Source organism: Salmo salar, chromosome 29 (assembly GCF_965601325.2).
Source record: "Salmo salar chromosome 29, fSalSal1, whole genome shotgun sequence".
In the NCBI taxonomy this organism is placed as follows: domain Eukaryota; kingdom Metazoa; phylum Chordata; class Actinopteri; order Salmoniformes; family Salmonidae; genus Salmo; species Salmo salar.
The window spans coordinates 14,962,501-14,982,369 of NC_138319.1; the positions used below are offsets into that span (position 1 = coordinate 14,962,501).

A 19,869-nucleotide genomic window follows, 5' to 3' on the forward strand; every position below is an offset into this window, starting at 1 on the left:
TGTGTGTGTGTGTGTGTGTGTGTGGTGTGTGTGTGTGTGTGTGTGTGTGTGTGTGTGTGTGTGTGTGTGTGTGTGTGTGTGTGTGTGTGTGTGCGTGTGCGTGTAAAACAGCCCCTTTGTTCCAAAACTCCAGAGGAAATTGTCTATTGTCTTCTCTTTCCTCATCCCTCTGTTTGGTTGAGATCCTCAAGCTAGTCTGGGCTTGTCCACAAAGAGATTGCATTGGCACAGATGGTTTGGGAATGGTTACTAGATAGATTTCATTGAGTTATTGAGGATTTGGTTTACAGTTGAAGTCGGAAGTTTACATACACTTCGGTTGGAGTCATTAAAACTCGTTTTTCAACCACTCCACAAATGTCTTGTTAACGAACTATAGTCTTGGCAAGTCGGTTAGGACATCTACTTTGTGCATGACACAAGTCATTTTTCCAACAATTGTTTACAGACAGATTATTTCACTTATAACAATTCAAGTAGGTCAGAAGTTTACATACACTAAGTTGTCTGTGCCTTTAAACAGCTTGGAAAATTCCAGAAAATGATGTCATGGCTTTAGAAGCTTCTTATAGGCTAATTGACATCATTTGAGTCAATTGGAGGTGTACCTGTGGATGTATTTCAAGGCCTACCTTGAAACTCAGTGCCTCTTTGCTTGACATCATGGGAAAATTACAATAAATCAGCCAAGACCTCAGAAAAGAATTGTAGACCTCCACAAGTCTGGTTCATCCTTGGGAGCAATTTCCAAACGCCTGAAGGTACCACGTTCATCTGTACAAACAATAGTATGCAAGTATAAACACCATGGGACTACGCAGCCGTCATACCGCTCAGGAAGGAGACGCGTTCTGTCTCCTAGAGATGAACGTACTTTGGTGCGAAAAGTGAAAATCAATCCCAGAACAACAGCAAAGAACCTTGTGAAGATGCTGGAGGAAACAAGTACAAAAGTATCTATACCCACAGTAAAACGAGTCCTATATCGACATAACCTGAACGGCCGCTCAGCAAGGAAGAAGCCACTGCTCCAAAACCACCATAAAAAAGCCAGACTACGGTTTGCAACTGCACATGGGGACAAAGATCGTACTTTTTGGTGAAATGTCCTCTGGTCTGATAAAACAAAAATAGAACTGTTTGGCCATAATGACCATCGTTATCTTTGGAGGAAAAAGGTGGAGGCTTGCAAGCCGAAGAACACCATCCCAACCGTGAAGCACGGGGGTGGCAGCATCATGTTGTGGGGGTGCTTTGCTGCAGGAGGGACTGCTGCACTTCACAAAAGAGATGGCATCATGAGGACGGAAAACTATGTGGATATATTGAAGCAACATCTCAAGACATCAGTCAGGAAGTTAAAGCTTGGCCGCAAATGGGTCTTCCAAATGGACAATGACCCCAAGCATACTTCCAAACTTGTGGCAAAATGGCTTAAAGACAACAAAGTCAAGGTATTGGAGTTGCCATCACAAAGCCCTGACCTCAATCCTATGGAAAATTTGTGGGCAGAACTGAAAAAGCGTGTGCGAGCAAGGAGGCCTACAAACCTGACTCAGTTACACCAGCTCTGTCAGGAGGAATGGGCCAAAATTCACCCAACTTATTGTGGGAAGCTTGTGGAAGGCTAACCAAAATGTTTGACCCAAGTTAAACAATTGAAAGGCAATGCTACCAAATACTAATTGAGTGTATGTAAACTTCTGATCCACTGGGAATGTGATGAAAGAAATAAAAGCTGAAATAAATAATTCTCTCTACTATTATTCTGAAATTTCACAGTGGTGATCCTAACTGACCTAAGACAGGGAATTTTTACTAGGATTAAATGTCAGGAATTGTGAAAAACGGAGTTAAATGTATTTGGCTAAGGTGTATGTAAACTTCCGACTCCAAATGTACATGTAAAACGTAAGGTGGCTGAGGAGACAAATTACTGTTTCAGAGGAAAGCAGGTCCTCACCAGACTTCACCGGCAACAACGTCACCTATGGGCACAAAACCACCATCACTGGACCAGACAGGACTGGCAAAAACTTATCTTCACTGACGAGTCACGGTTTTGTCTCACCAGGGGTACTGGTCGGATTCGCGTTTATCGTCGAAGGAATGAGCGTTACACCGAGGCCTGTACTCTGGAGCGTGATCGATTTGGAGGTGGAGGGTCCGTCATGGTCATGTGTCACAGCATCATCGGACTGAGCTTGTTGTCATTGCAGGCAATCTCAACACTGTACGTTACAGGGAAGACATCCTCCTCCCTCATGTGGTACCCTTCCAGCAGACTTATCCTGACATGACCCTCCAGCATGACAATGCCACCAGCCGTACTGCTCGGACACATTATTCCATTTCTGTTAGTCACACGTCTGTGGAACTTGTTCAGTTTATGTCTCAGTTGTTGAATCTTGTTATGTTCATACACATATTTACACATGTTAAGTTTGCTGAAAATAAATGCAGTTGACAGTGAGAGGACGTTTCTTTTTATGTGTGAAATTGGTTTTGATTTAGAATGGACCATTATCATGCAGGGGAAAAAATACATGTCATCTGTGCACTTAAATAGCGAATAGAGGACATTTGTCCTGTGGTTCATTGTCATGCCAGCCAGGTAGGCTATACTCCTGTTGTAAAGATAAGCAATGTGCTTAATATAAGGAAATTTGAGAAATAAATATAGTAGGCCTATTGAAAGCTGATGGGATCCTCCTCTTTACAGTGGAGGACATATCGTCCTTGATCTTGACTCCATCCAACACAAGACAAAGGACACAGAGGTACTTGACTCGCTTTAAGGTTGCTAGTACATTTCCGTGAAAGACCTTGTCTCAACACCATAGGCCCTCCGTCTCCAGGTCTAGGAAGTGGGCAGCTAACGCCACTATCACAAGCTACAGCCTGCTAGAAAAAACGAGGACAAGGTAAATATGACTGTTAAAATTATATTCTGATTTATGTCAGTGATATTAACCAAAAACCTATTTCCATTAACCCAGTCCAGAGATTTATCATGGGGATGGGCAATTTATGCAGTAAACTTGCATAAGAAGCTAGTGATATTCATGTATAGGTCCTCCATTGATGAGATGGAGGGAAATGGAACATTAATAAATCATAGGGCTGGCTGCTGCGTCTTGTGCACTTGATCCAATAGCCTTGTCCCCATCTCTCTGTCCCCGTTCCATCATTCAGTATTAGAGTCAAGGGCCTAGAAAGCCAAGATGGCAAGATGGGGCATAGGATGTTATTGAGTTTGAGGCCTAGTGAAATGAATGCATCCTAATGGAGAAAATGATCAAATCCTCAACATTCAGCCACATCCTCATTGGTCAGTCTTTACTCAAGCTACCAAGGATGTAAAAAAAAAAGGTGCTATCTAGAACCTAAAATTATTATTAGCAGAACCCTTTGAAGAACCCTTTTTGGTTCCAGGTAGAACCCTTTCCACAGAGGGTTCGATGTGGAACCCAAAAGAGTTCTACTTAGAGCCAAAAAGGGTTCTCCTATGGGGACAGCCCAAATAACCCTTTTTTTCTAAGAGTGTACCAACCGGTGTAGGGGGATAATAGTGTGAGATGTAGCCTACACTACTGCATCCTATATCCACCAGACCAGGCTAATCAATCATCGAAGAGAATCCACTTAGTGTGTGTAGTGGAGAACAGATCAGTGGATATCCCTCGCCTGGCTATGTGATCAATCCTGAGAGAGACTCTCTCTCTCTCTCTAACTCTCTCTCTCGCTCTCTGAAGGAGAAATCTCCAATCTGCCTATGTGGCAGGAGTCTCATCCCAGTTGTGCTGCGTCATCAGTAGTCGGTCGGTCAGTCACAGCGTTTCATTTAGCAAATCCCAGGAAATCTGACATTCCCCAAAATAGGTCCTATAATACGCAGCATCCTCCATCGACAACATTCAATCCCTGGAGGCTGTTCTGCAGACGCTATTTCTAAACTGTACAGTAAGCCTACCTCCAAATAGGCACAGATCACAGATCACAGCACAGTTTACCCTCCCCAAATCCTCACCTTCACCACTAGTAGGTCAAATCCCTAAACTGACCTAAGATCAGTGTCTAAGGAGCAACTTCTCCAAGCTTAACACACACATCCTTCACTGTGATGCCACAGGTGCAGATATTATCACATCATTAGCTGCTGGTGTATAGGCTAAACATGCATGGGTTGATATTGTGTTGTAAACACTGTGGGCACTGATGCATAGCAGTTAGCGATTAAGGATGCCCTCACCGCCCAGTCCCCTATGGACTGTGTTAAGGCTTGTTTATACTAATTGCTAATATGGTGCGCCGCGGATGCTAAGTCCATGGGATCCTCTGTGAGTACACACGGGAGGTAGGAGGGTTGTCTCTACAGCATCGATCAGAATACCAATAAGCTTCCATCTCGTATCTCACAAAACTCAAACTACACATGCACACACACAAACACAGCCAGCAGCATACCACTGCTGGCTTGCTTCTGAAGCTAAGCAGGGTTGGTCCTGGTCGGTCATCCCAATGCCCAGGGCAGTGATTGGGGACATTGCCCTGTGTACGGTGCCGTCTTTTGGATGGGAAGTTAAATTGGTGTCCTGACTCTCTGTGGTCACTAAAGATCCCATGGCACTTATTGTAAGAGTAGGGGTGTTAACCCCGGCGTCCTGGCTAAATTCCCAATCTGTTCCTATACCATCACGGTCACTTAATCATTCCCAGCTTACAATTGGTCATTCCTCTCCCTTGTAACTATTCCCCAGGTTGCTGCTGTAAATGAGAATGTGTTATCAGTCAACTTACCAGGTAAAATAAGGGTTAAATAAAAAACATACAAACACTCATATTTGTAAAGAAAGCTTGACGGAGCCAAACGAAAGTAGATGTTGGGCTCCTTTTGACGATGTGATTTGTTGAGAAGAGCCTGTGCATTTAACCTCATCTTTAACATGCTATCTGAACAGACCAGATCAACAGATCAAACTGATGAGATTCTTCACAGCAGGGGCACAAAAAGCCCCTTATCCCCAGTCAGACCTGCGGTGGGATTTGATTATCAAGCCTGTCCCATGCTATTCCAATTGTGACCTAGCTGCAGTGGTCAATAGGTGTTACTGATGTCACCTACAGTACAGTATGTGATCTGACAGTTGATTGGTGAGGAGGTTGTATTGGTATTCGCAAGTCACTCTGGATAAGAAAAACATTTAGACTCATCAAAACAAGGGACTGGTTTTCCATTCGTTTTCCAGTTGAATCCCCAGTATGGGTCCGGGGGATATACAATGGGATGAGGGCCAAATAATAAAAATAAAAATGTAAACAGCATCTCTCCTTTAAGTTCAATACATTTATTCAAACATACTTATTTCTAGCAGCTACGTGCAATCAACCTAAATTAACTCTGTTTTCAAGTTAGGAACTAGTCTTGAACAACAATTGTTTTCAGTCGGGAATTAAACAAACTGTCAGTCAGAGGTGTAAAGAGAGTGCATCTTTAAAAGTGGCGTAAACAGGCAAATTCCACTGGTCTGCTAGTTGGGTGTGCCCGGCCCGCCTGCCAATCTATGGGGGAGAGTGGTTATCCCAGGGGGCTGAGGGATAGATGGGGCACATCCTGTGGACCGCTGGGACTGGGGGAAGGGGGAGGGAGATGGGTTAGGGCGGCACAGACGTGAGCTCTGGTACCGTTCCAAATAGTACCCTATTCCCTACTTAGAGCACTACTTTTGACCAGAGCCATAGGCCCTGGTCAAAACTAGTACACTATATAGGGAATAGGGTGCCAGTTGGGACTCATCCTATCACACAGCGGGATAATGTCTTCCTGTTTGAATGTTCTGTAAAGCTTGTCAGATTAGGTTACCCCCCCCCCCCCCCCCCCCACACTTTTTACAACACGGACATGTTTATCCCAGATCCCATATCCACGCTGTCAGAGAACTGAGGAATGAGAGACAAGGAGGATAGAAAGGCCCTCTGATGTTTACTGGGGTATTCATTTAGTAGGACAGTAGTTGCCCGGTTGACTGGGGGCTATAACAGCAACTGGGCCACAGGGCCAGGTCCGGTCGGTTCAAACAGGAAGGAAAGACATAAACTAGGAAGTTATTCGGGCTCTGGGGAGAACATTGAGTCACGAAGGCTGAGAAAAACAACGCAATAAAGTAGACCGACAGCACTGTACCGCTCACACATAATGTATAAGTTATTCAAGATATTACGGCGGTGTTATGACATTATTACAAGCACAATCTAGTGCCACAATAGAACCCAACCAAAAGGCGAGGCCCTGCAACTCAGATTAGGGAGATTTCTCATAGCTTGCGAATCACTCTAAACACTCTCACAGATAAGCATTTTACGAGCTGAAGTCACAATGTAATTTGCACTTGAGTCAAGGAGATGGAAGGAATTGCCGTACTTGGAAGGAATTGGATTGAGGACAGAGGGCAAAACAAACGTTTTCTGAAAACAAACAGGCAGTTTTCTGTAGCTTCAGGTAGGCCTGTACAGACAACCATGTTCAGCCAGACAGACATGGAAGGGAAGAGAGAGAGAACAGAGAAGAAAAAACACCACAGGAAAAGAGGATTGGAACCAAAGGAAATGGGAGTACAGTGTGATAATATCATGATATCATCCCACTCTCCGTTCTCTCTGAAACCCCTCTCCAAAACCAACGCTATAGGCCAACTCATAAAATGAACCAAAATTGACTCCCAAGAATTCTCAATAACCATTGTTCAATTCAGTTGAAATTGACCCAAACTCTGGTTTATATCACAATTTTATTTGTCAATTTATTTATTTGTCCAACCTAAATTTGACTTATACCTTATCTGAAAGACACGCATACACAGGTTGGAGAGGGGGCTCCCACACTGGGCACCCATGGAGCAATTGTTGTGGGGGGTTAAGTGCCTTGCTCAAGGACACAATGGCAGGCAATGGCATCTAGGATTTGATACCAGCAGACCCCTCCAGATCCGGGATTCGAACTGGCAACCCTCCAGTTGCTACAGTAGCTCGCCTCTCTAACCGCTAGGCTACACGCCGCCGCTGGCAGGTACAGGCCAGAATGAGAAATGAGAATAGCCTGTTCTACAGAAAGGCAGCAGAAGTCTCTGGTGGGCTTCTCTGTCTAGACACAAGAACAAGGTACTTAGGCTACCCCCCAAATAGCACCCTATTCCCTATATAGTGTAGTACTTTTGAACAGGGTAGTGCAATATATAGGCAATAGGGTGACATTTAGGATGCAGAGAGTTGCGTGTGAAGAGTCTGGGGAGAGGCAGGCCACAGCTGTGACTCACACAGCACATCTAAGTGAAAAATATCACCTGGACCGTCAATGTTGGGTTCCACAGGAAACTGATGAAACCTCTCAAAAAGAGGCGACAGATAATTTGGTACGAAGAACCACACGGTACCAAAAACAAACTGCAATATGAAAAAAAATGATCATCTCTATGATTTCACAGATCCTACATTTCTGAGCCAGAGAATGCTAAGAAATGGTTTCCTTTCCAAAGGTTCCATTATTTCCGTGGCAGTACCCTCTTCTCAACCCAGCACCACTGGAGATCATAGTACAGCATTTGGAACACTTTGACTGGACCATCCGTTCTTGAGTACACAACAGCACATCCTACAGGAGGCCTCCTCGAGCAGTCGAACAACCTTCATGTATCTGCTGTGTGATGTGATTGAGTTAGATTAGTCAGGCCCAGCCTTTAACCGTGCTGCTCTGTTCTGAGCCATGGGGCACAGGGTGAATCATATCATAGTAGAGATGAGCAACCTGCTCCACTAACAGCCTGTGGTAATGTCAGTGGTTCAGCCTGACCCCGTGTTCCACATTCTGCTCTGGATACCTGCCAGACAATCACACCACTTTCCCCCCCCTGGCCCTGCTAATATTCTTAGAATGTTAAACAGCATATACTGTATGATATGATTATGTAACACAGAGGTAGATATGGATGAGTAACACACTGCAAGTACAATACCTGTTCTCTGTCTACCTGGAATCGGCTGAGACTGTGTTTTGAGGGTCCTTTTCTTGTAGCTGTTATCAGCACTGTTATTGTGCCCTCACTTTAGCTGTTTTCTGTCTTACTGGACTCTATTCTACTGTGCCCTTACCTGTGGCTAATGTGCAGTTTAACAAGTTTGGCTAATGTACAGTAAGCCCGTAGCTTAGCTGTGCTGTTCGCATTGAACTGTAGTTATGTCACGTGTGCTATGAGTGTCAGTGATGCGCTGTATGTGATTTGACTGTATCCTATCTCAGTTATGAGGAGCCAGCCATGTCTACTCACTCAGCAGCTGGCGGCGCAGGACCTGCAGGCTTCTCTTCATGGTATCATGTGGTCCGGCTCCTCCTCCACAGTGCTCATGGTTCTCTGTGGAAACACAACCAGACCAGAGAGACAGACTAAGATCAGGAAGCACGGTCAGATACTGATGTGATTAGGTGAGGACATGGGGGGGAGAGAGAGAGAGACAGAGAGAGAAAGAAAGAAAGAAGAGAGAGCGAGAGAGAGAGAAAGAGAGAGAGGGAAAGAGAGAGAGAGAGAGAAAGAGAGAGAGAGAGAGAGGGAAAGAGAGAGAGAGAAAGAAAGAAAGAAAGAAAGAAAGAGAGAGAGAGAGAGAAAGAGAGAGAGAGAGATTGATCACATAGCCAGGTGAGGGGCTATCCATTGAGAGAGAGAGAGAGAGAGAGAGAGAGAGAGAGAGAGAGAGAGAGAGAGAGAGAGAGAGAGAGAGAGAGAAAGAAAGAAAGAAAGAAAGAAAGAAAGAAAGAAAGAAAGAAAGAAAGAAAGAAAGAAGAAAGAAAGAAAGAAAGAAAGAAAGAAAGAAAGAAAGAAAGAAAGAAAGAAAGGGAGAGAGAGAGAGAGAGAGAAAGAGAGAGAGAGAGATTGATCACATAGAGAGGGAGAGAGAGAGATTGATCACATAGCCAGCCGAGGGGATATCCATTGAGAGAGACAGAGAGAGAGAGAGAGAGAGAGAGGACGGACAGAGAGACAGAAATAGAGAGAAAAATACAGCCAGTGACAGACCAGGACAGACAAGATGGTGTTTACAATTCCCAGTCAGGTCACAAACAGGAAAGAACTCAACAAGTATCGAAAAAAAACTCCCCCTCTGACAACAATAATAAATATTCACCATGACAGGCATAAATACTTAGCCATGGAAAAGTAACATCAATCAAGGTTGGATTAGACCATTAATGTACAGAGTGGTCATTGTGTATTTGGCTCCTGAATACTGGCTATGTATGAAATGCAGTACGCTGCACTCACTGCCTAGGCTGGTCAGTAAAACCAATCATGGGTCATTAAACATTGATCAGTAGGGCGTGTAGTGTACTGAGCTATATATCACTAGACCGCATGCTAACTTCCACGGGTAGTCTTTAGGAGTGACAGAAGTGATAGTACCTTGATAAATGAAAGGAGGGCCCACACGCGCGAGCTGTGCGCACACACAAATTATTTTCACCTCTGGAGAAGCTTGTGTGTGTATGTATGTGTGTGTGTGTGTGTGTGTGTGTGTGTGTGTGTGTGTGTGTGTGTGTGTGTGTGTGTGAGAGAGAGAGAGAGAGAGAGAGAGATTGCATTTCTGTGTGTTGCCCTGTCTTTGGGGAATAAACACACCTGCACTTCCCCTAAGGTGAATCCCCAATGCATAAATAATCTGGTGGCAGTGGCGAGTGTGAAATTGGATTTGTGCCCCCTAGGACGACGGGGTCTGGATGTGGGCAACCTGTGGATACGTCCCAAATGGCACCTATATAGTGCACCAGTTTTGACCAGAACCCTATGGGCCCTGGTCAAAAGTAGTGCACTATAAAGGGAAAAAGGTTCCATTCGAGACGCAACCTGTGTTTCTCTGAAAGCGTAACGCAATGAGAGGGGAGAGGATAAGCAAACGAGCACAGCAGCACTGATCATTTCATAATGTATTGTTCCTTATGAAAATAATCACTTTCATAAAAGACTGGATTGAAATACGCACGCTGCAGGCTGCAACTCAATCCGCCTATTACCAGTCATATTGATATTTTGCCAGTCGAATGCCAAAACAAGAGACTGGCCCACTGTGAGAATGCCCATTTTGGGCAATTTCACTGGGGGAGGTGTCTCTCTCCTCTCCTCTTTTTCTCTCTCCCTCCTTTCCATCTCTCTCTCTCTTCCCACCTCCCTCATCTCCCCCTCCCTCTCCACTCCTTCTCTTCTCTTCTCTTCTCTTCTCTCTCTCTCTCTCTCCCCCCTGCTCTCTACCTCTCCACCTCGTTCTAGGTGCATTAGCATCATGCTCCAGGGCTAATGAGCGGAGTGGCGGTGAGTGTTTAAGGAGTGCAGCTGAACCTCTCCAGTGTCCACAGTGATTACACATCATCACTCGTACTGGCTACCAGACAACCTTTCATTCACACAGGGCAGGGGGGGGGGGGGGGGGGGGGGGGGGGGTGTGAATCATATCCACCTGTTATGATGACACATTAGCTACCGGTGCGTGCCACGACTTGTCCATACACAGAGAGAACGAGAGAACTAGAGAGAGATATGTGGAGAAATGTGGATTTAACTACGATAGAGGAAAGGAGAGCATGGGAAAAGCCCCTCAGAGTTCAGCTGGACACAGAGAGTAAGAGAGAGAGAGATGATGTATTATGTCCTTAAAGTCCAGGAGCTGGATAGGACAAATAGTCCAGAAACAGAGGATTACGTCCGGGTAGCTGTTTGAAATATGACTCAAGATACCTACCCAACGATGTAAACACAGTGAGTACATCACCAATCAACACAGATACCGTTGGTCTGTGTGTTTTCTGTAATGTCAGGGACAGCTAGCAGCTCCATGGTATTCCAACATTTTACAGGAGAATAACAAACAAACCGCTGCATGGCAACTGACACACACACACACACAGAGTGTGGCCATTGCCATGACAACCCTAATAGTACATTGTATTCAAATCTCCTTACCGAGGACAAATGGGACTCCATCAGATCATTTTTTTTAATAATCCCATCATTTCTAAGAGAGAAAGACTAAATAAAGCACTCACCATTGAGACTGGGAGAATATGACTTTCAGACAATCCCTCTCCTCATAGCAACGCAGCGGTCTTTGTGTTTGGGCTCATGTTGACAGCCCTTTGGGTCCCCAAAATGCCTCTGCTGCTGCTGCGACTTGGAGAGTGCAGCTCTGAATAGTGAAACTGGAGGGGCGCACAGAGTTTAAGCCCCAGCCAAGGTCACTCGAGACGGGGTAATGAAATAAATCTGTCACTCTGTCTCCACCAGGGTGCAAGCGCGCAAGGATAACAATGCCTTTACATTTTGGACTTCCCTCTATTTTACTGTAGGGGTCTAGCGTCTGAGGATCTGGCTCGATGCCTGCGCGAAGCTGCACCTTCCATAGCGAAGGAGGAAAGAGGGAGAGGAAGGAGGGAGTAAGGGAGTCACTGAACGAGTGGACAGGGCTGTGCTCTCATAACAACCCACAGATAACCCAAAGACCTAATCACACTCTTTTACGGGAGCTGATATTTTCCTCCCTCCAATGCAATGTTCTCACGGCTCGGTTCATCTGCTGGTTCCAGCTGCATTGAATGAACACACCGTCTCAAATGGCACCCTAAGCACACTACTTTTGACCAGGGCCCCTACGGGTTCGGTCAAGAGTAGGGCACTGTGTAGGGAATAGGGTGCCATTTGGGACGCGGCCACTGTCTATCTGTGAAGGCGGTCGGTAAATGGAGACAGAGAAATTAGGGGGGAAATGCTCCTGAATTCCTTACACAGATTCATGGAGTCAAATCTCAGTCATAAAGTAAGACAAGTCTGAGAAAATGTGAAGGTGTTACATTGACTTCTTTCTTTCTTTCAGATAGCTGAAAAGAGTTATAGAGGTAGCAACTTTCCCATTTCTACACCATTTTAATATCCAAATTCACTGTGGAGTTATAAATAGGTCCATTTACAGTAAGGCCACCATGGCAGCCCCAGAGGACAAACAATGTGTCAGTCCCAAATTGCACCCTGTTCTCTATATAGTACACTCTCTACAGTGCACTACCCATAGGACTCTAGTCAAAAGTAGTGCACGATAAAGGGAATAGTGTGCCATTTTGGAAACAAACCAGTTAACATTAGAGGAGTGGATTTACAGTGGACCTCATTGGCGTAATCCCAAGGGATTCGGTGATTGCAACAACACCGTGATGTCTATCTCGATCTCCTCCTCCCAGCAGACCAGACAAAAGTGAGGCGCCTTCATGGCGTTCACCCTTTGATTATGTTTCTTTCGCTCGTTTGATGGGAATCAGTAAACAGTTCCTGATACCTTCTCACACGTCAGGCCTTGTCTCTCCATGTGTTTCCTGTGCTGTTGTTGTTGGGGCTTTGGGGGCTCAGAGGGCCTCAGTTTGGGCTGTGGTGACTTAGTGCTGAGCAGTGATGTCTCTGGGGCCCCTCCTCCCTTGCCTTCCTCCCCACAGTCTTACTTGTCCTATTAGTGACCTCACAGTAGACCAAAGGCTGCTGGGCTTTCATAACAGGAATTCAAGTAAGACCCTGCTGAGGCTGATCCCCAATGGGAACTAGACCAGGGGCCTGATTACAATGAACAATTCCATTATGAAACAAATAACACTTATTCTTCAAGCATGAGCCACAACAACAGCTGGGGCCAGTGAGCAGTGACTCAACCACGGAGCAGCCGATTGGTTGTTGGTGCCCCTCGAGTGCTGCTGCGATCACTTAATTGGCTGGCCAGTCAGACAAAACAAATGTAATGTTTACTACAGTATCGATTTTCTCCAATAACGGTCCCTGATGATATAGCACCAGGTATTTACCACAAGCTCTATAGAAAGAAAGTATTGGTTCTTCAGTATCCTATTGCTCCTCTCCACCACGCCAAATGTGTATCTGCAGGATGCTATGGTGCTGAGTCACCATCAGTGCTGTGAGTGGACGCTGCCGACCACGGCCCTGATGGCAGGATGAGTTGCGGTTGCTGTGTCATGCAGGCTGGTGGCAGTTGGTGTCGGCTGCGCGGGTCATCAATCTGCGCCACCAAGTCCCCCCCACCCCTACCGCCCAGCTAGTACATGGCAGGCCATTAAAAGGAGTGTCAGCATGACGTTCACTCCACCGCGGGGGTGAACGTCTCACTGACTAACTGGTCTGGCTACATGAGTCTCTTACATAATCATTGGGGATTCTCACATACTGTGCTGTACTGTCTGTCTGTCTGTCTGTCTGTCTGTCTGTCTGTCTGTCTGTCTGTCTGTCTGTCTGTCTGTCTGTCTGTCTGTCTGTCTGTCTGTCTGTCTGTCTGTCTGTCTGTCTGTCTGTGTCTGTCTGCACATCTCCAAAACCAGTCACCACCCTTTAGAGTAAATGGATAGAAAGGAGTAGAAACGGCTGTTTTATAATGTTGCTTTAGTCCCCTCATAAGTGGCTCGTATGTAGCGACTCTGTCCGATTCGTACAAGAAGTGTGTCGTAACAGCCACAGTAATTAGTGCGCAAAATGCCTCTGCACGAACATTAATTACCAAGAGACACCACCGCCATAAAACACAACCGTTCCAACCCTGTTCCACATTCACGGAGCTGTGGCTGTCAATTCCCATTCCTCTTCCTGGGTTAGAGGCTAAGTTAACATCAGTAATGCAAGGCAGAGCAGTGTAGCACCAGAGATGACACACCTGCCAAAAGCAATGCGTGTGACATGGAGCGTGGCAGAATAGTGAGTGGGCACCTGTTTAGTGTGTGTGTGTGTGTGTGGTCTGCTCCTCAGGCTGACTCTGCCAGCTGAGCTCTCATAACCTCACACACACACACACACACACACACACACACACACACACACACACACACACACACACACACACACACACACACACACACACACACACACACACACACACACACACACAAAAGCCACAGCGGCACTTGCCTGCAGTAGAAAGGAAAGTTAGGGAGAGACTGCAACAACAACATGTTCATCCTCTCCATGAATCACTAGCCAAGCCTGTCCTCTGACTAAGACCACTCATCAGGGGAACTGTGACCAAGGTCCTGCTGAGCACCTGCACAGTGCCAAACTCCTGGAAGCTGTCGACCATTGTACCGGTGCCTAATCACCAAATGACTTTCGACCTGTTGCCCTCATGCCACTGCTGGCCGAATGCATGGAGAGGGTTGTCAGGAAGCACCTTACGCTGTCCACCCTGTCAACTGGACCCGCTACAGTGTGCCTATAAGGCACAGAGGGGGACTGTAGGATAGTACCCTGACCTTGACCTAGTCACTTTCAACATGCTAAATCATATGCACACATTACATTTATTGATTTTAGTTCAGCTTTCAATACAATGCAAATGCACACACTGCTGAAACGACTACTGGACCTGAACGTCAACGGTGGCCTCGCAGGTTGGATCAAGGACTTTTTAACTGACCGCCCACAGAGGGTTCTCCTGAATGGGGCCCTCTCTGATGAACTGACCCTGTACACAGAGGGTTCTCCTGAATGGGGCCCTCTCTGATGAACTGACCCTGTACACAGAGGGTTCTCCTGAATGGGGCCCTCTCTGATGAACTGACCCTGTACACAGAGGGTTCTCCTGAATGGGGCCCTCTCTGATGAACTGACCCTGTACACAGAGGGTTCTCCTGAATGGGGCCCTCTCTTATGAACTGACCCTGTACACAGAGGGTTCTCCTGAATGGGGCCCTCTCTGATGAACTGACCCTGTACACAGAGGGTTCTCCTGAATGGGGCCCTCTCTGATGAACTGACCCTGTACACAGAGGGTTCTCCTGAATGGGGCCCTCTCTGATGAACTGATCCTGTACACAGAGGGTTCTCCTGAATGGGGCCCTCTCTTATGAACTGACCTTGTACACAGAGGGTTCTCCTGAATGGGGCCCTCTCTTATGAACTGACCTTGTACACAGAGGGTTCTCCTGAATGGGGCCCTCTCTGATGAACTGACCTTGTACACAGAGGGTTCTCCTGAATGGGGCCCTCTCTGATGAACTGACCCTGTACACAGAGGGTTCTCCTGAATGGGGCCCTCTCTTATGAACTGACCCTGTACACAGAGGGTTCTCCTGAATGGGTCCCTCTCTGATGAACTGACCCTGTACACAGAGGGTTCTCCTGAATGGGGCCCTCTCTGATGAACTGACCCTGTACACAGAGGGTTCTCCTGAATGGGGCCCTCTCTGATGAACTGATCCTGTACACAGGGGCGCCCCAGGGGCGTGTCCTTTCACCGCTGTTGTTCTCTATCTACACTAACGAGACGAAGACCCAAAGGAAACAATGTGAGCCTTTTCAAGAAGGCAGATGACATGGCTGTGGTGGGACTATTTAAAAAAAATGCTACGTCAGATGGGGACAGCTATTTCAAATAGGCCAACAACCTTCAAGAATGGTGCCGGTCAATTGCCTTCCACATTAATGTGGACAAGACAAAGGAGCTGATCATCAATGGCAACGACCTGCCAATGTCCCAACAACTCTCTCTGAACAAGCAACCAGTGGAGGTGGATGAGTGTTCTAAATATCTAGGGAAACAAATTGATTACAAGCTGAGCTTTACAGAGAATGCAGAATGTATTTTTTTTAAAAGCATGCCAGCGACTGTTTTAATCAGGAAATTGAAGGGTTGAAGGGATATTCTGGAGAAGTTGTACAGCAGTCTGGTGGAGAGCATCCTCACGTTCGATATGACAGTCTGGTATGGCAATCTGAGCGTGAGGAGGAAAAGCAAACTGACCAGAATAGGAAACACAGCCGGCGAAGTAATCGGTCGACCACAGGCACAGTTGAGCGGTCTGTTCCACCAGGCGACCAAAAGGGAAGGCACTGGGTGTCGTTTACGACCCCTCCCACCCACACCCTCACGTTTGAGAGCTTCCCTCTGGGCTGCGCTTCAGAATGCCCATGGCCAAGAAGAACGTGTTCAAACATTCATTCGTTCCTTGTGCTGTTGGACGACTAAATGCAACATAAATTGCATCGGTATACGCACTTATCTATTTCTCTATTTTAACAGTGCAGGGCAGCGGTCAGTTGTGAGTAAATGTAACAATGTCCTCTATCTTTTTAGGTTATGCAGTATGAAGTGTTGAGTGGTTTAAATGTGTGTTATGTGAGAATATATGTGTAAGGTGATGCCAAAGAAAACTTGTAATCCTGGATGGACAATAAAGTTTTATTCTATTGTATGGTACAGCTCCCATAGACTTCAAATAGTATTATGGTTAGCCACAAAGCTGATTTAATAAGATGACCAAGCAGGGTAATAGGGCATTAAATTGGGAAGGATGGGGCTCCCCCAGAGTGTAGACGGACAGTGTCACTATACAGTGAACAGGGTGCCATCGTGAGTGACACGGGCTGCAGTTTGTCTGGAACACACACTTTAGTACAGGGGCCACAAGGTGACACACACATATGGGGTCATGGGAGGGTCACTCCGAGTTACCGTTATATCAGGGGTCAACCCTCCCTGACTAACTGACTGACTGAATAACAGACCCACTGCATGCCACAGAATGGCAAACGATCGCAATGATCTGCAGGCACATTGTCAACACCAATAATGGGATATATAGATATAAAGAGATATAGGTAAGGGTGCACAGACACACACACATACACTCAGTGTGCTAGTCCTATTATCAATCTCTGATATTAATCTGAGACGCCAAACATCCAGCCATAGCATAGCTGTCATTTAAAAGGAAAATGTATTTTCACAAACATGCCTTCAGTCCCTTTGGAGTTCCTGGGACGAGCGGTAAAGACAGAGATCGGGATGCAGGGCGTCTCTCTCTCTGGCAGCGTCTCAGTCGTAAATATCTCTCTCCTCTCTCTCTCTCCCTCGATCGGTCTCTCTTTCATCTCTCTCTATCCCCGTCTTTCTCCCCCTCTCTCTATCTCCCTCTCCTCCACCTCATCTCTGTCCTTGTGTGACCCTGCAGACAGTAATGATACGATTGACTGCTGCTGTGTTGTGCTGGCGCTGCTGACTAACAGTAAAGTGAAGCTAGCATCGCACCACGTCCCGCTACGCCTGTCACAATCACTAAGAAAGTAATACCACAGAAAAATAGAGAGCGCGGGTTGACACCTAAATTCACCACTTTACACAAAGCGTGATGACGCCTGTCAGAATATCCTGGAGTGTCTGGTAGCCTCCCAAATGGCACCCTACTCCCTGCATAGTGCACTACCTTTGACCAGAGCCCTCTGCACTATGTAGGGAATAGGGTGCCATTTATGATGGAGACCTAGTAGTCTGTCCCTGAATCGGTAGGCACAGCATGCACCCTGGAGAGTGTGAAGACAGGAGCATTTAAAGTGAAGTATTTCAGAGTCGAATCTACTTCTGAGAATACACTAGACAGGAGTGAAGTGAACATGAGTGTATTATAGCTCAGCAAAAGGCAGAATGACAACATCGAAAGACAGAGAGCCTGGGTAGGAGCTAGCTATTAGCATCGCTATATAGGCTAGCAAACACTTGTGTCTGATATGAGGCTCCCTGTGGGAATAGCCTAGCTAGCAGTGGAATTTTACAGCTGCCCCACCGCACCAACACCATAGAGTCGTCTGATATTAATATCTTCATCTTTGATCACCAAAGCGAGGCTTGTAATAAGAAGGCTCCCATGGGGGCAGAGGGTGGCGCACTAAAAAATAAACAACATCCACAAAAAAGCAGTCTGCTTTGGTCGAGATGAAAAAGTACAATTATAAACTGGGTGGTTTGAGCCCTGAATGCATACCACGGGGTATGACAAAACATGTATTTTTACTGCTCTAATTACGTTGGTAACCAGTTTATAATAGTAATAAGGCACCTTGGGGGTTTGTAGTATATTGGCCATATACCACACCTCCGCCTTATTGCTTCAGTATATTTTGCCTGCAAAACGCTCTCAGAATGATATAGCTAGAGAGAATCACTCTATTGGAGAACTTGCTGTGCTTAATGTAAGGTATTTTGCTCTCTTTTGCTTTATTCCCCCCATCGTTCATGCTGTATCGGTCGATTCATGATGAAGGGAATAAGTATTATGTTGATAATCTAACCTACTTAATTTCTCCCATCCAAGTGAAAGATGAAGTTCCAGAGGGAAGAAAAGAGGAGAGAAATAATTCAAATATCCAGACAAATAACTCAAGGAATCAGAAGATGGACGATTCCAACAGCTCTCAACCTTTAACAAACCCATCAACATGCGATTAGAACAGATGGTGTTTCCTCTTGTCCCTTGTGTAAAGATTTCTGAAGCAAAGGGCAACCGTTTCAGCTCTAGTCTAGTTCGAGATGAGCCCCCTTACATCCAGATTGTCTAATCGTTAAAGTTCATAGCGTTGGCTAGATCTGCCAGACAGACATGTCAGAAAATTGATTATTTGACTAGGCGCTCAATGAGAACTTAGTAGGAGATAACGAGCAAGCATGTAACCATTTACCCTTGATCTATCCAACGCCTGGCTGTCCAGTGTCCGCACTGGGGCACGTCAGGCTACTCAGCTGTGAAAACGGCTTGATTGGCACTTTGAATATCCTTTATGCAACAACCCAGCGGTTTGGTGTAGGTGTTGTACTTAGTATGCAACAGTCGGCTGACTGTTTTGGGTGTTGAGCTTGAGCTAGAGTTGACATTTGAGGCTTGGTTAGCTGCATAAGCCCGGTAGTTTCTATGCTATGTTCCTCAAGCTTGGTTCTTAGCTAGTGGGTGACGGCTGTGGGTGACGGAGTATCTGCAGTGGACTGCTTCCACTCACAAACCTACTGTGAGAGGTTTGTGAGTGGGAGAGGTTGTGATAGCGCTTCACTATGATCTGATCTTATAGCGGTAAACATGGTTTAAAGTTGCCGTATAACACTCCATCTCCCATCTCCTCTTGGTCTTCTCTCCTTTAGAACTCCTACTTTCATCCCTATAGCCGCCTTCTTTCTTGCTCTCTCTCTATCTCGCTCTCTATCTTCCATAGACAAGATTGATGACTCCATGTCCTGACTCTCTGTTGTATTGACTTCAGAAACGACTTGTATTGACGCTCAGAACCGATCATTAGCTGACATGTACAGCAGCAATGCTTAAAAAAGATTCATACTAGGACATGCACCACTTCTGGGACTTTAACATCACAGCACCAAACATCACAGAAAAATCCTCTTTGAAAAGTGCAGTTGATTCTACATAACTGTCTGGTGATACCAAATCATGGAATCACAAGGATGTCCTAAAGAGAAAATATATGTCAGCCTCTGGTTAGACTCCTGAACTTCTTCACACATTTTATTATAATGTATTGTCTGCTATTTGACCTGTTTAGGGGTCAAATTGAAGAGACCACCTCATCAGTAGCCTCTACGCAGAGTGATGAGTGTGGCTGACATCAGTAGGGGTAATGTGTGTGTATATACAGTGCATTTGGAAAGTATTTAGACCCCTTGACTACGTTATAGCCTTATTCTAAAATTGATTAAATTGTATTTTTCCCTCATCAATCTACACACAATACCCCATAATGACAAAGCAAAAACAGTAAAAAAAATTAAATGTTTTAAATGCAAATGTATAAAAAAATAAAAAAACGGAAATATCACATTTACATAAGTATTCAGACCCTTTACTCAGTACTTTGTTGAAGCACCTTTGACAGCGATTACAGCCTCAAATCTTCTTGGGTATGACTAGGGCTGTTGTGGTGACCGTATTACCGCCACACCGGCGGTCACGAGTCATGAAGGCAGTCAAATTCCATGTGACCGTTTAGTCACGGTAATTAGGCTGCTCCAAGCGCT

General features: G+C 45.7%; 1 protein-coding gene across 2 annotated transcripts in view; it reads right to left on the reverse strand.

Annotated features, from left to right (window-relative positions):
- The window catches only part of LOC106590184 (uncharacterized), a 65,619-nt gene that overhangs the window by 12,761 nt on the left and 32,989 nt on the right, over positions 1–19,869 (reverse strand). The window contains exons 1-2 of one of the 2 annotated variants that reach the window (XM_082970702.1): positions 11,084–11,476; positions 8,322–8,405 (exon numbers count right to left, since the gene is read on the reverse strand). In XM_082970702.1, the coding sequence (XP_082826828.1) occupies positions 8,322–8,361 (40 nt within the window). In that variant the 5' untranslated portion in view covers positions 8,362–8,405; positions 11,084–11,476. Of the gene's footprint in view, positions 1–8,321; positions 8,406–11,083; positions 11,477–19,869 lie in introns of those variants that run through there. The other variant, XM_082970701.1, reaches the window with a different exon arrangement.